Source organism: Vanderwaltozyma polyspora, genomic scaffold (assembly GCF_000150035.1).
Source record: "Vanderwaltozyma polyspora DSM 70294 KpolScaffold1024 genomic scaffold, whole genome shotgun sequence".
NCBI lineage: Eukaryota > Fungi > Ascomycota > Saccharomycetes > Saccharomycetales > Saccharomycetaceae > Vanderwaltozyma > Vanderwaltozyma polyspora.
This window is the reverse complement of record NW_001834657.1, coordinates 68,467-82,609: the sequence shown is the minus strand read 5'-3', so window position 1 is coordinate 82,609 and position 14,143 is coordinate 68,467. Positions and strand designations below refer to the sequence as shown.

Sequence of the window (14,143 nt, the reverse complement as noted above, 5' to 3'; positions counted from 1 at the left end):
AAAAGAAATACGTTCAAGAACGAGGTTTCGAAGAGCTTTCAGATTTAGATCTTGGGCCGAATCAGAGTAGAAGCGATAGATCTTGTTGGACAGCAGCAGGAGATAGAGATGCAGATGCAGCAGGTGTTCCAGTTAAGAAATTGAGAAATTGCGCAATTGAAACAAGATCTGTTGAAGAAGGTTTGTTGTGTTGATGCTTAAATCGTTGATGTTGTTGACGTTTTGGGCCTTGGTATGAAAAGAGTATACTTACTCAGTAGCATCTGGCTAAGGCTTAGGTATACTGGCTCTGTCTCTGTATTTTTGCTGTGGAAGTAGGTGGTCGGAACAGGGATTCGTTGTTTCTTGTTTAGGAAATCCTTCAGATGGAGCTGTAGCAGAAATCCGTCTTTACTGTAAAAAGTCCAAAAAAGAAGAATTAGGAGAGTGTTGGATGGATCATTATGTACGCCAATAGGGTTTCCATCGTGTCTCTAGTGTCAGGGCTCTTGCAGGTGTCTGTTTAGGGTTTTGTTGTTTGGAATGGAATGGTTTGTGACGTCGAGCTGAATGGATGTGTGAAGGAACCATTGGGTCGCAACTTAGCTGTATCTGTCTTTCTGTCTGTATTCAGAGGACACTGGCTATACATTTGGTGGTGACAGGCTCTTATTAGCCAAATATGTCCTGTTTGAAACTAACTTGGAGTTGGAGCTGGAGTTGCTGATATGTGGGCATTTAATTTTTGCCTTGTTTCCCTGCTCCCTCCCTCCCCAGTGTACTACCATTAAAACACTTGTGTGAGAGTAAGAAAGAGGACAGTCATCACGTGAAGTGCATCGAGAGAAACATGTGATCAAATATAATCCAGCGCAGTGAAGCGGCGCTAGCACAGTGTATTGTTTTCTGTGTTCCCCTCCACCATCGTGCTGGGTTTTCTCTGCTAGCCAAAATGCGACAACACTTTTCCGAAATGGCACCAAGAGAGGAAAAAAAAGAAACAACCTGAAATTTCGAAATAAAATTTATTGAAATTCGAAATTTAATATCGAAAGCTATTCAATAAATGAAAGCTCATCTCATCTCATCTCATCGCAGTTGGATTTAACTTCTTTAGATCAAGGGTCTTTATCCGTTTGTCAGCATCCTATTTAATATTCACAACACTTGTAGTATATATTTATACAGTTGTGACTTTTATTTTCTTGGTCTCTGTATTGTTTGCCAAACTTCTAATCGTCATAACTTTACAGAATTCAGATTAAGTTTTAGCCAAAAAGAAAACTAATCCTTATATAACAGAGGAAATTATTATTTACAATGGGTCGTTCTGGTGGTAAAGGTCCTAGAAATAACAAAGGCCAGAATTTGGCTCCTGAGAAGGAACGTTTTATCCAGTGTTGTACCGATGTAACTTTAGAATTGACTAATTCTTTGACTGCAGGTACCACTAGAGAAATTAATCTAAATGGTTTAATTACTAAATATTCGAAAAAATATAAACTAAAACAGCAACCAAGATTGACCGATATCATCAATGCTATCCCTGATCAGTACAAGAAATACCTATTACCAAAATTAAAGGCAAAACCTGTTAGAACTGCTTCCGGTATCGCGGTTGTAGCAGTCATGTGTAAACCTCATCGTTGTCCACATATAGCTTATACTGGTAACATTTGTGTTTACTGTCCTGGTGGTCCAGATTCGGATTTTGAATATTCTACCCAATCTTATACTGGTTATGAGCCTACGTCAATGCGTGCAATCAGAGCTCGTTACGATCCTTATGAGCAGGCCCGTGGTAGAATCGAACAATTGAAACAATTGGGTCATTCCATCGATAAAGTCGAATATATCGTCATGGGTGGTACTTTCATGTCTTTGCCAAAGGACTATCGTGAAGATTTTATCGTAAAATTACACAACGCCTTATCAGGTTTTAATGGTACAGATATAGATGAAGTTATACAGTACTCACAACAAAGTTTAACTAAATGTGTTGGTATTACAATCGAAACTAGACCTGATTATTGTACTCCGACACATCTTGATGATATGTTGAAATACGGTTGTACAAGATTAGAAATCGGTGTCCAGTCTATTTATGAAGATGTCGCTCGTGACACCAATAGAGGTCATACAGTAAAAGCGGTATGTGAAACTTTTGCAGTTGCAAAAGATGCTGGTTATAAAGTCGTCTCACATATGATGCCTGATTTACCAAATGTTGGCATGGAAAGAGATATAGAGCAATTCAAAGAGTATTTCGAAAACCCTGAATTCAGAACAGATGGTTTGAAAATCTATCCTACTTTGGTCATTAGAGGTACAGGTTTATATGAACTTTGGAAGACAGGAAGATATAAGTCTTACAACGCAAACGCTTTGGTAGATTTAGTCGCTAGAATCATGGCTTTGGTTCCTCCTTGGACAAGAATTTACCGTGTTCAAAGAGATATTCCAATGCCACTAGTTACTTCCGGTGTCGACAACGGTAACTTAAGAGAATTAGCACTGGCAAGAATGAAAGATTTTGGTACAACCTCTCGTGATATTCGTACAAGAGAAGTTGGTATCCAGGAAGTCCATCATAAAGTCCAACCCGATCAAGTTGAATTGATCAGAAGAGATTATTATGCAAATGGTGGTTGGGAAACATTTTTGGCCTATGAAGATCCAAAGAAGGACATCTTAATTGGTCTATTGAGATTGAGAAAAGCTTCAAAGAAATATACTTATAGAAAGGAATTTACTTCACAAAGAACTTCTATTGTTAGAGAATTGCATGTTTACGGTTCCGTAGTGCCATTGCATTCTAGAGATCCACGTAAATTTCAACATCAAGGGTTTGGTACATTGTTAATGGAGGAAGCAGAAAGAATTTCCCGTGAAGAACATGGTTCTGAGAAAATTTCTGTCATTTCTGGGGTTGGTGTCAGAAATTATTATGCTAAATTAGGATACGAATTAGATGGTCCATATATGTCCAAGCAACTATAATGTTGATACATATATATATTAAGGTATTCCTACAAAGCATTTTTTATCTCATATAATTTCTTACTTAGCATATTTTGGTTTCATCATAGTAAATATTAAATTTTTGTACTTGAATATATCGATTATTTGTACAATGTACAATTCATGAAAAATCTATCCACATATATACATAAATATATAGATATAAATATAGAAGGTATCATAAAGAAGGCATTATAACGTAGTCATCAAAACAAGCATGTTGTTAAATATAAATATCTTAACAAGATCATTCGTTGTGAATAAAAAATAATATTTCTCTTATCAAGAATAACAGAATATATTAAACTTGAAGTATAATTAATTGTTTTTCTTTAAATCATGATTTGATACAGCGGAACCCAAAAGTTCAGTTGAATAGGAGGTAGAAATTTTTGATCCCTTTCTTACTAATTCAGGGATGATACCCCATCTCCAAATCAACATAAAGGTATCTTCTTGATCCAAGATGATAATTCTTTGATATTGCAAGTAAATGATATAATAATAGACTCCTGTACCTGTTAATAGATGCCACCAGCCGTGGAATTCAAAAAATAGACCTAATGGTAAATGTAAGTAGGTTCTTCTTAGGAATATCCAAGTATTGCAAAATTGATTATCTAAGTTCCAAAATAAGAAACCTAAAACAAAAGTTGTGGCACCTAATATCATACAAGAGAATAGATTTTTCTTTGCTTTTTTATCCTTAATTTGAGCGTTTGTCATAACATTTGATATCAAAAAGACCAAAACAGTGAATATACCATAAGCAGTCTCATGGATTGCCACATTTTTCGTAATTAAATAAATCAAACTTAAAATAACTGCGACCAAAGTCACTGCAATTCCCACATACCATTGTCTTTTCATCGAAATTGGCACTGTGGTATCCAAATCTTTTTTATTTTTAATAGACATATATCTCGTAAATTCGCAGACCATACTCCAGGTTGGAATGCAAGTAGCATATAGCATTGGTAGTTCATCCAATAATTGGTAATGATACTGTAAAGTCATATGAAACAACCAAGAACCGACACCAACCAGTGCAAAACCAATACCGATCAATACGAATCTCAACTCCAACCCAGTACGGTAGGCACTATAAGTTGAATACAATGCTGTAAGAACAAAAACAGCATTTGTAATTGTATTTGACCATTCTGCAATATAAGGAGTTATAACGTAGTTTTCCTCACACCAATCAATAGTTGAAGTTATTTCACCCCAATAGCCCCTATCAGGAGCAGCAGGGTATGGCCAGGTAAAGAAACCCATTTGATAACACTCTTTATAATTAACTTTTTAACTTTTACGTTAGACCTTAATTAAATATCCAGGAAATATTTATTAATTTCAAAATCAAAATCAAAACTTCTCCTCAACCAGTAAGTATCCCAATATACTCTTAATCTTTATAACCAAAAGTGCTTTAAAACTTCAAATGAAACTTTATATATATCTTACTAAAACTTTCAAATAAGATATTCTTAGTCAGACCTTTAATTCAGAATATAATCTCGTATAGGAAACTCTCTGTCGTATCTGAACCTTTATTCTCTTATTTGAAAAATTGCAAAAGATAAACAAACAAAGAAAGCTTTGAGACAACAACAAAACAGAATAGAGACAGTCTCAACTATCATGTATCATTCAAGTCAAGAATATCAAACATCTAGGTTTCTTATTTATAAGCAAGCCATGCATGGAAAGCTATTGGTGATGCAAGAAGAGACGAAACCAAATGATATAAAAAGAGAGATGTTAATGGAGGATAGCTATAAAAGGGTTTTTGACTTTAAGACAGTCCTTTGAATAGATGACAAGGACTAGAATCATTTGCAACGTTGCAATGTATCGCTTTTAATTGTTCATTTGAACTATTTTACTTTCTTGGCTTGGCTTGGCTTAGCTTAGTTTGGCTTAGTTTGCTTTCTTGTATGACGATGCTTATGCATAGATCGCAAGCAATGAAACCAATTCTGGGAATGAGGTGGATAATTGCTACGTTGGAGTTGAAGTTGCAGTTGCAGTTGTTATTTGGGATTAGTAATAAGAATATGTTAATGTTATGTCTTCTGAATATGCTTAACGATAGTAGTGAGGTTCTGGGACTTGGTTTAATGAACTGAAGCGCATTTGATAGTTTGATTCCCCCTATTTTAAGTATTAGATTAGGTTGTTAAGATTAAATAGTATGGGGAGGAGGGAGGGACTGGTGTACTTGAGTGAGTAGGTTAGTATATTTGGTTTGTAATAACCGATAAAATTATATGTTCTTGTTTTATTTGTATATGTATGTATGTATGTATGTATGTATGTATGTATGTATGTATGTATGTATGTATGTATGTATGTATGTATGACGTTGTGCTGTTGCCTAAGATCAGATTTTCTTGTTGCTGTCGCCCCTAAAGTTGACTAGTGGGTTTGTCAGGAGTCGTGCTTGTTTTGTCGTGCAGTGTGATTGACTGGTTGCTTGAAAAAGAAAAAAATAAAATCGGCCATTTCAGGGTAAGGGAATAGGAGAAGTGACAAAAGTAGGAATTAAAAAAACAGGTCCTACCCGGATTCGAACCGGGGTTGTCCGGATCAAAACCGAAAGTGATAACCACTACACTATAGGACCACTGATTATCAAAATTTTGTGTTCAAAAATGGGGTAAAGAGAGTATTACACTGGACTTTTCTTTTTGTACAAATGTATTATTTCGAGACTACTTCGAGGTTACTTCATACGAACCTTGAAGGTGAAGAAATATGTGTCACTACAAGAATGTTGTTACATGCTATTAACATTGATATTTAAAGAGATCATTGTATATTATTGTATATTATTGTATATTATTTAGTATCTTACTTTGTACATAAAAGATATATAGAACTTTATTAATATTAACTAGTATATTTACTTTAACTTACAGATCTCAACCCTTAAGATCCTATAGAATAAACGCTTACCAGCCTTCATTCTAACGTATACCAAATTCAATATACAATTAAATAATAATTAAAGGCCAATTAATACACAAAGTGACAAGTTAAGACAGGTGGGTTTTAACATGTCTGTTTATGTTCAGATGTAAAAGTAATATCTGATTGATTCATTTTGGTGATTGATACAAGATGTTTTTAATATAATATTTATATTTATTTCTCCGTAGTGTCTTATAAATTGTAACTAAATAAATATATATTAATATTTTAGATAAACAATATTTTAGATGTACCAAAATGTCATGCCTTTTTATATGTTTAGATCCAATCTCATATTCTTAATATTATTTATTTATGATAATAAATTATGATGCCTTTGCACTTCACTTCTTATGATATGATTTGGCAATTACTTAGAAGGTCGAGTATGCCATTTGTGATCGATCAATTGCAATTTGTCATAACCTTTACTGTCATAACCTTTACTGTCATAACCTTTACTGCCATAACCGTTACTGCCATAACCTTTAATGCCATAACCTTTAATGCCATAACCTTGAAACCCATTAGTGTAAACCATATATTTTAGGTTACAACAGTTTAATTATAACGACGTCAACCAATTGCTAATACGACCTACTTAAAGTATAGGGTACGGACTTCTTGCAATCAAAGAAAAGAACAGCGATATAGTTATTCATTTAATACTACTTTATGGCTATTATAACAGTTTGATAACGTCACGGAGCTTATAATTAGTAATCATAAGTATTCATATCTACGGCTCTTATCCCTTTCAATAATACTTAATACCCTATTTAAAAGAACCAGAATCAAACAATACATATATCAAGATCAAATATCTTGTTCAGAGAGATAAACAAATCATGATTAAAGATTGGAATGGTTAGATCTATAGTGCGTAATTGTTGTTCTTATAGTTACAAAAAACAAACAAACCTGCCTTACGATAATAATGAGAATCCACCAGGGTTTAAATACATTAATTATTGATATACTCAGTATCGGAACTTTATGAGGTTATCAAAACCAAAATGTTTCTCATTTACCTTTGAAAAATGTATAGTGTATAGTTAATGTATAGTTTCTAAAATCTAGGTTCATCATTTGAACTTAGATATAAAACGCCTGCCTTTAGAAAATAAAATATCGACTACTTTAACCAATGGATAAAAATACAGTTACACGTATGGATTCCCAACAAATATCTATTTCTAAATCATATATTTAAAAAGATTGAATATCAATTAACCACACTTAAACCTTTCATGTCTTCTCCTTTTGTCAAACAGTGACTGAATAAATAATTCCCTCTAAAATCAATAGAAATTTTTGGAAACTTCTAGACATAACCTTAGTCGGATAACTCCCTTAAGAGAAATGAAATCAGTATTGTATATGCCGGAATTAACTTATCATATACTTTGATACAACTTCCAGGCATTGCTTTGGCTCAATTTTCGTATTAGTAAGGTGGCGTCAGTAAATGGACTAGCAACTGTGCTGACTAATACCATACTGGTATTCTTGAACTGTTCATAAGTATAAATAGTACAGATAAAATTCTGATTCAAAATAGATTAGATCATTATTTTCAACTCTTATATATTTTCTTTAGTAACTAGAATACGATACAATATCAATCGTATTATCAAATCTCTAATACAGTTTTAAAAAAATACACTCATACCTATGTTTTATCAAGAAATTCCACCTTTTTACTTAGTCGATATGGGGGTTTCTTACAACAACCTGTCTAGAAACCAAATTAATAACCAAGCTTTTCCTCTATATGATGAATATCTACAATTATTGCTTTTGTCTAGACACAGATATGTTACCTCATCAAGATCACACTCTTTTAAGATAAGACCAAAGCTTCAAATCAAGCATTTTGTTTATAACAATCGAGACAATCAAGGCAATTCTTATAAACAATCTGAAACCAAAGATTCTTTTAGTGATTCACAAGATATTTCTTTTGGAGAGGAAGTTGAAACAACAATTGTCAAGGACGACTTAGTTGATGAAGGTGAGAATGCCATTGTCAATGTCGAACCCTTCACCAACATTTATGAATATTGTGACAAATTTGTAATCCATTTAGTTGCACCTGGAATAATTTCTGATAAATTCTGTGTAGATTATTTGACTTCAACCAAATCGTTAAGAATAAAAGCCAAATGTGATCCTGAATATTCCTTAGATGAGGAAAACACAATTGTTAAAGAAGCAAATATAAACGATTTTGAGAAAACAATTAAATTAAGCACAGTTAATCAAATTGACACTAGCAATATCAGCGCAACTTATAGACAAGGTATACTCAAGATAACCGTTTTCAAGAACAATGAAAAACCAGCTATCTTGTAAAGAAAAATTGTACTGGAAGACAATAAAGACAATAAAGACAATAAAGACAATAAAGATAATTATCTTTTAATATATCATAAAAAAAAATAATCATGATGTTTTCCTATAACTTCTCTTCTCTATTATTAGTTATTTTATCAATTTTTATATGAGCCCAAATCCTTTAGAGGTTTAATATATAGATATAGCAAATGAAATGCCTAGTTAGTTTTATTTTTTATGTTCAGATTTTAAATTTTCAAAGATTGACAGAAGGTTTTCGACACCAGATACAACATTTTCATCATAGCTTTCACCCGGTACAAATCTTGAGTGTGCAAAATCTATTAGAGACATAGAGCTTAAAGGAGCAGCAAGTTTTTCATTATCATTGTCGTCATCATCATAATCATCATCATCCTCATCATCATAATCTATGAAGTAGTTCCTTATTATTTGATCCTCATCCTTGAGTTCATCCCATCTATTTGGGTCACCTTCATATATGAATAGTAAACTGCTTGAGATCATTCTTATTTCTTGGTCGAGTAATAAATTGTATAGTATTTGCAATCTTATCCAAAAATTTTCCTTTATAAGAGATATCCTTTCAGTCGATAATTGGTCATTATTCAAGAAATCATCTATTGCAATTGAGATATTTGAATTCGATCTGGTTCTTCCAAACAGTTTATTAACAAAAATATAATCACCATCATCTTCAACTTCAAAATGATTTGGGTCCAGCGAAGATTTAATTCTAGAGTTTGATTGTACTTTCATACCACATATTCTGAAACCCAATGAGCCTGAAGTAGTGTTATCACTTACCTCTTGTAATCTTTTCCTTTTCTCTTCAGTGGCATCATCATCATATAAAATCTTACCCAACTTAATATCCATAATGTTTGGTTTATTGAAGCCTTTTAGTAAATTTTCTAAAACTATATATTTTTTGCCATTGCTATTGCTATTATTATCATCATTAGCATTATTATTTTCCAAATCCAAATTGTTTAATTTAAATTTTGCAAAATCTTTTGCATTTACAATACCATCAACGTTTTTCTTATTGATGCCCTCTTCCAAAATGCCAACAAAAGAGGGCATCCACGATGCTAAAGTCATCTCAATTTCATTATTGTCATCCTCATCCTTATCCTCATCATCCTCATCATCTATGTAATTTTTTTTAAAATGATCCTCTTGAATAGACCTATAAAACTCAATTTCCTTATCATTAGTCAATTTAAAGACCAGCAGACCGTCTGCATCTGTTAGAGTACCATCATGACCGGCAGCTTTATGTTTTAACAATTGATACTCCTCCACCATTATCGAACACCAGTAAAATGTGTATCTATCTGTATATATAGGCGTTGATTCCCAAAGAGTGTACAGTTGAAGATGAGATGGAAGGGATTGAAATAAGTGAATAAATCGATGCTATCAATTTAAACTGAAATCCAAATAATTTGAGCCTTATGAAACCTTCAAAAGTGTCAGAAAGAGACTGCGTCTGTGTGTATATCTATAAATCAAATATATATATATATATATATATATATATGTAAGGAAGTAAGTATGCTATATATATCACAATAATTAGTATTAGTAAAGGTGTTAGACTGGATAACAATAATCGAGTCGGTCGATGAATGAATGTATCAAACCTTTCAATTAGTTTACTACTCCTAGTAGACAATACCTCAAAACGGACACCGGTACCTAAATATGCAGCAGCGGTATAAGGTATAAGAGAGCCAGATAGAATCGGTTAAAGGCAAATTATAGTAGCCATCCTTTGTATCGATACGTAATTCGAAACTGATACTTTTTTCAACTTGTGTATTTCTATTGTATGGTATTGTCACTTTAGGCTGGGATCGATAGAAAGCTAGAAAGATAGATCGATCGACCGGAGGGACAGACAAGGTCTGCCAGTTTGTTTGTTTCGAAAATTTGGATGGAACGGGAAGTGGGAGACGGAACGAGGAGAAGGGGAACAGGAAGAGTAATAGGAAGAGGAGACAGAGAGATACGAGGTCAAGACGGAGATAGAAATAAAGTGAAAGAGGATGAGTTCTTATCACGTGCTCGAATAAAGTTTAGTATGATTCTATTTCCAAAATAGCTTTGGGTTACCCTGATTTATATCTACATATGCATATGCATTCCTGTGTTTAATACAATAATACAGTACACTCCAATTCTGCGGACAAGAGAGAGATTACCGTATTGAGAAATACATTGCGCATAGACACATGTCCAGAACAGGAAATTAACCACAACAACAAACAGAAACGTACACCTCTACACCGCACAATACACAATTACATATCTACATAAACCAACGTAGCCACTATTACAAACTAAACACGCCACACCTCTACACCACACATTGACACACCGATCACTGTACAGAGACCGCATCCAAGTCCAGTCCAGCCCATGCTCTTTCTCTCTCTTTCCTCCCCCCCCCCCCTTCCCGCTGCCTAACTCGCTCCCCACTGGGACGACACCGTGGTGGAAAACAAGAAAAACAAACAAACCAAGCCAAAACCGCTCTCCTTCTAGCGAAAATAAAAATCTTCGCCGGTAGAAGGAACTTCCAATTGATTTAAATATAAACCTCTGTCTACGCTAGACAGAAATCATTTCTCTTTAGTCAACTTTCCTTTCCTTTTCCCTTTGTAAAAAAAGATTTTTAATTATACTGTGTTATATATATCTTTTCCTCTCTAATCCTAGTTGGCTTTTTCCCTTCATCTTATTCCAGAATCTTTGTTTCTTTCTAGATACGTTCTGTCTATTCTCTTTCTATCCAAACCTCTCTATAATCCATTATAGACTACACCAGACTGGCCGATACTAACCAAATCAAGATTATCCCGTTCTATCCTTCTAATCAGATAGAGCTAATACATCTTCCCTTTCAAAGAAGGTTTTGTTAATCACAGGTATACAACTCCCCCCACCTGCAATTAACGTTGCTATTTGCATCAACTACCAACCAAATAATCAAAAATCTGGAGGGACTCCTTTTACGTTATTGATATTTTGGTTAAAAGAGTATTCACGTGATACTCCCCTCTTTCCCTTCTATTTCTGATATTGCTATTTCAATCAGAGAAAGAGATGAGCTCAGACCCTTCCATTAAGCTAAAGTCAGCCAAGGACTCAGTATGTTAAACCCACTTTAATACCATTACTTTTATTTTATTTTATTTTTTTGTTTTTGACATCTTTGACTAACATGATATTCTCTTCGATTCTAAATTTTGTTCTCAGTTAGTAGCTTCCTTATTCGAATTAGGAAAATGTGCTAGCACTACTGCTGCTAATATCATAGATTTCTATAATGCCATTGGTGAAGACGAAGAGGAAAAAATTGAAGCTTTCACCACTTTGACAGAATCTTTACAAAAATTAACCTCTTCAACAAATAGTCTGCATTCAATCACAACCGATTTGCTAAACCCGATCGATTATGAAAAAGACTTGCTAGGTTCAAACTCTTCCTCTAGTGCCACCTCTGCAAAGGCTAATAAATCAGATGCAAACCAATCTACAACTGCCAATGCAAAGCCTGCAAAGAGAAAGATTGAACGTGATCCAAACGCTCCAAAGAAACCATTGACTGTCTTCTTCGCTTATTCTGCCTACATCAGACAAGAATTACGTCAAGAAAGAGAGAGAAGTGGTTTGGCTCCATTGTCCTCAACAGAAATTACTCAAGAAATCTCTAAAAAATGGAAAGAATTGAGTGATTCTGAAAAGGAAAAATGGAAGCAAGCTTATCATATAGAATTAGAAAATTATCAAAGGGAAAAACAAAAATACCTAGAAGCTAAGAAAAATGGTACTTTGCCAAGTTCAGTTGTACCACCAACTCATGCTCCAGTAGGCATCCCAGTAAGCTTACAACATACAAATGGCCACTCCGAAAAGAGATCTCGTGAAGATGGAAGTTCCTCTGAAAAGAAAAAGAAAAAGAAGAAGAAGGATAAGAAGAAAGATAATTGATTTATCTTTATATTCTAAATCCAATAATCCTTTATACTGTTTGTGTTTATTTTGTTGCAGTGCAATTGTCAAAATCGATCGATTCCTCATCAATGAAAGAGGTGCTATTCACTAAAATGGTACCCTTTATTTTATTTTGTTGTAACTTTTCTTATATCCTTCTATATTAGAAACCTGTTGTAGTAATTTATTCATGTAATATAATTTTTTTAATGTTAGTGTTTCTTATTAAATAAAAAAAACCAAATGCACTTTTTGTACCATTATGTAAGATTATATCAATGATTTATACTTGTAATTATGAATTTTAACTTATTTTATTATTTTCTTATTTTATTTATTGAAATAAAACAAATATAAAGAATACTATTTGCATATGTATATACATGTCTTGAAATATTAGTGAGTCAATGAATGAGTTTAGAACGATATTTCTATCAATCTAGTTTTGTAAATTTTGTTCAATGTATGATAATGTTGGAACATTTTCAACATTACCTAATGCAACAATAGAGATAGGCTTATCATTTAATCTATAGTTTGCCCATATTTTGATGTCTTCTTTTGTAATCTTATCCACTTTTTCAAACACTTCTTCTGGTGATAATCTCTTACCTGTTGTAATAATCTGTCTACCAATATCCTCTACAATTGGAGTTGAACCATCAAGAGATAATAGCAATGCTGCCTTTAATTGAGATTTAGCTCTACTAACTTCAGAATCTGTGAAGTTACCTAATTTTATTCTTTTCCATTCATTTAATACTTGGTCAATTATTAATTTAGGGTTGTGCTCTTTGGAATCAGTAACAATGTACATACCCCACAACCCTGAATCAGCATAAGAAGTAGAGAATGACATGTATGAGTTGGCCAATGGTTGAGAATTATTAGCCATACCGCTGGCGCCTACTGCCAATGGGGATGGGGAATTTGTACCCGCTCCCAAGGATCTATCCCAGTTTCCTACTATGGCTTGGGTAGCCAATGCAATAAAATAATCTGGAGATGACCAAGAGACACCTTCCAAAGCAATTGCAATGTGTGTGGTTTGTAAGGTTAAATTTTTCAAAAACCTTTCACCTCTATGGAAAATTGGAAAATTTTCATTTGATCTTTTCAAACCAGTGTCAATATTTTGTAGATGAGAACTTGGCAAGTGACCGAAATATTTTTCAGCGTATTTGACAATTTCATTATGGTCGATATCACCAGCTGAAGCCAAAACCATTCTATCACCTTTATAATTTTGAGTAATATAATTTTTCAAATCATCTCTAGTGATCGATTTAATATTTTTAATTGGACCCAAAATAGTTCTCCCTAGGGATTGGTCGGAATATGCAATTTCATGTAAATGATCGAAGACGACTTCATCGTACATTTTATCAACTTCTTCACTTTCTCTAATGATGACATCTCTTTCTCTTTCAATTGCCGACTTGTCCAAAGTAGATTTCGTCAATATATCAGAAAGGATATCGATTGCCTGTGGAACATTTTCCTTTAAAGTCTTGGCATAGTAGACTGTATTTTCTCTTGAAGTGTAAGCATTTAAATGTGAACCAATATTTTCTATGTCTAATTCAATTTTCTTTTGCGATCTTTTTTCAGTACCTTTGAAGGCCAGATGTTCTAAGAAATGGGCAGTACCATTATTCTTAGTATTTTCAGCTCTTGATCCTGCATCTACGTAAATACCGACGGTAGCAGTAGGGGTGTTTGGAATGTATTCAGTGGCGATTGTCAAACCGTTAGATAACCTTGAAATATTTGTAGATTGTTGAAGATAGGATCTTGCAGAAGT

General features: G+C 33.6%; 6 protein-coding genes and 1 non-coding gene across 7 annotated transcripts; 3 read left to right on the top strand and 4 right to left on the bottom strand.

Annotated features, from left to right (window-relative positions):
• Positions 1-1,299: 1,299 nt before the first annotated feature.
• ELP3 (Elongator subunit ELP3) lies at positions 1,300-2,979 on the top strand (the record flags this gene model as incomplete). The annotated part of the gene is made up of 1 exon (XM_001644682.1): positions 1,300-2,979. One exon carries the CDS (start codon positions 1,300-1,302, stop codon positions 2,977-2,979), a length of 1,680 nt encoding a protein of 559 aa, XP_001644732.1.
• A 339-nt stretch (positions 2,980-3,318) lies between these two features.
• On the bottom strand, positions 3,319-4,278 carry Kpol_1024p27 (ceramidase; the record flags this gene model as incomplete). The annotated part of the gene is made up of 1 exon (XM_001644681.1): positions 3,319-4,278. The coding sequence occupies one exon, from the start codon at positions 4,276-4,278 to the stop codon at positions 3,319-3,321; it is 960 nt and encodes a 319-aa protein (XP_001644731.1).
• A 1,279-nt stretch (positions 4,279-5,557) lies between these two features.
• On the bottom strand, positions 5,558-5,629 carry Kpol_1024trna3. The gene has a single exon. It is a non-coding gene; the product is annotated as a tRNA-Gln (tRNA).
• A 2,021-nt stretch (positions 5,630-7,650) lies between these two features.
• HSP42 (heat shock protein HSP42) lies at positions 7,651-8,331 on the top strand (the record flags this gene model as incomplete). Its single annotated transcript, XM_001644680.1, has 1 exon — positions 7,651-8,331. One exon carries the CDS (start codon positions 7,651-7,653, stop codon positions 8,329-8,331), a length of 681 nt encoding a protein of 226 aa, XP_001644730.1.
• A 210-nt stretch (positions 8,332-8,541) lies between these two features.
• Positions 8,542-9,645, bottom strand: ARG82 (inositol polyphosphate multikinase; the record flags this gene model as incomplete). The annotated part of the gene is made up of 1 exon (XM_001644679.1): positions 8,542-9,645. The coding sequence occupies one exon, from the start codon at positions 9,643-9,645 to the stop codon at positions 8,542-8,544; it is 1,104 nt and encodes a 367-aa protein (XP_001644729.1).
• A 1,803-nt stretch (positions 9,646-11,448) lies between these two features.
• HMO1 (Hmo1p) lies at positions 11,449-12,336 on the top strand (the record flags this gene model as incomplete). Its single annotated transcript, XM_001644678.1, has 2 exons — positions 11,449-11,493; positions 11,602-12,336. The coding sequence occupies 2 exons, from the start codon at positions 11,449-11,451 to the stop codon at positions 12,334-12,336; spliced, it is 780 nt and encodes a 259-aa protein (XP_001644728.1).
• Positions 12,337-12,778: 442 nt separating this feature from the next.
• Positions 12,779-14,143, bottom strand: MAS1 (mitochondrial processing peptidase; the record flags this gene model as incomplete). The annotated part of the gene is made up of 1 exon (XM_001644677.1): positions 12,779-14,143. A coding segment is annotated over one exon (1,365 nt), but the record flags the coding sequence as incomplete, so codon positions are not given.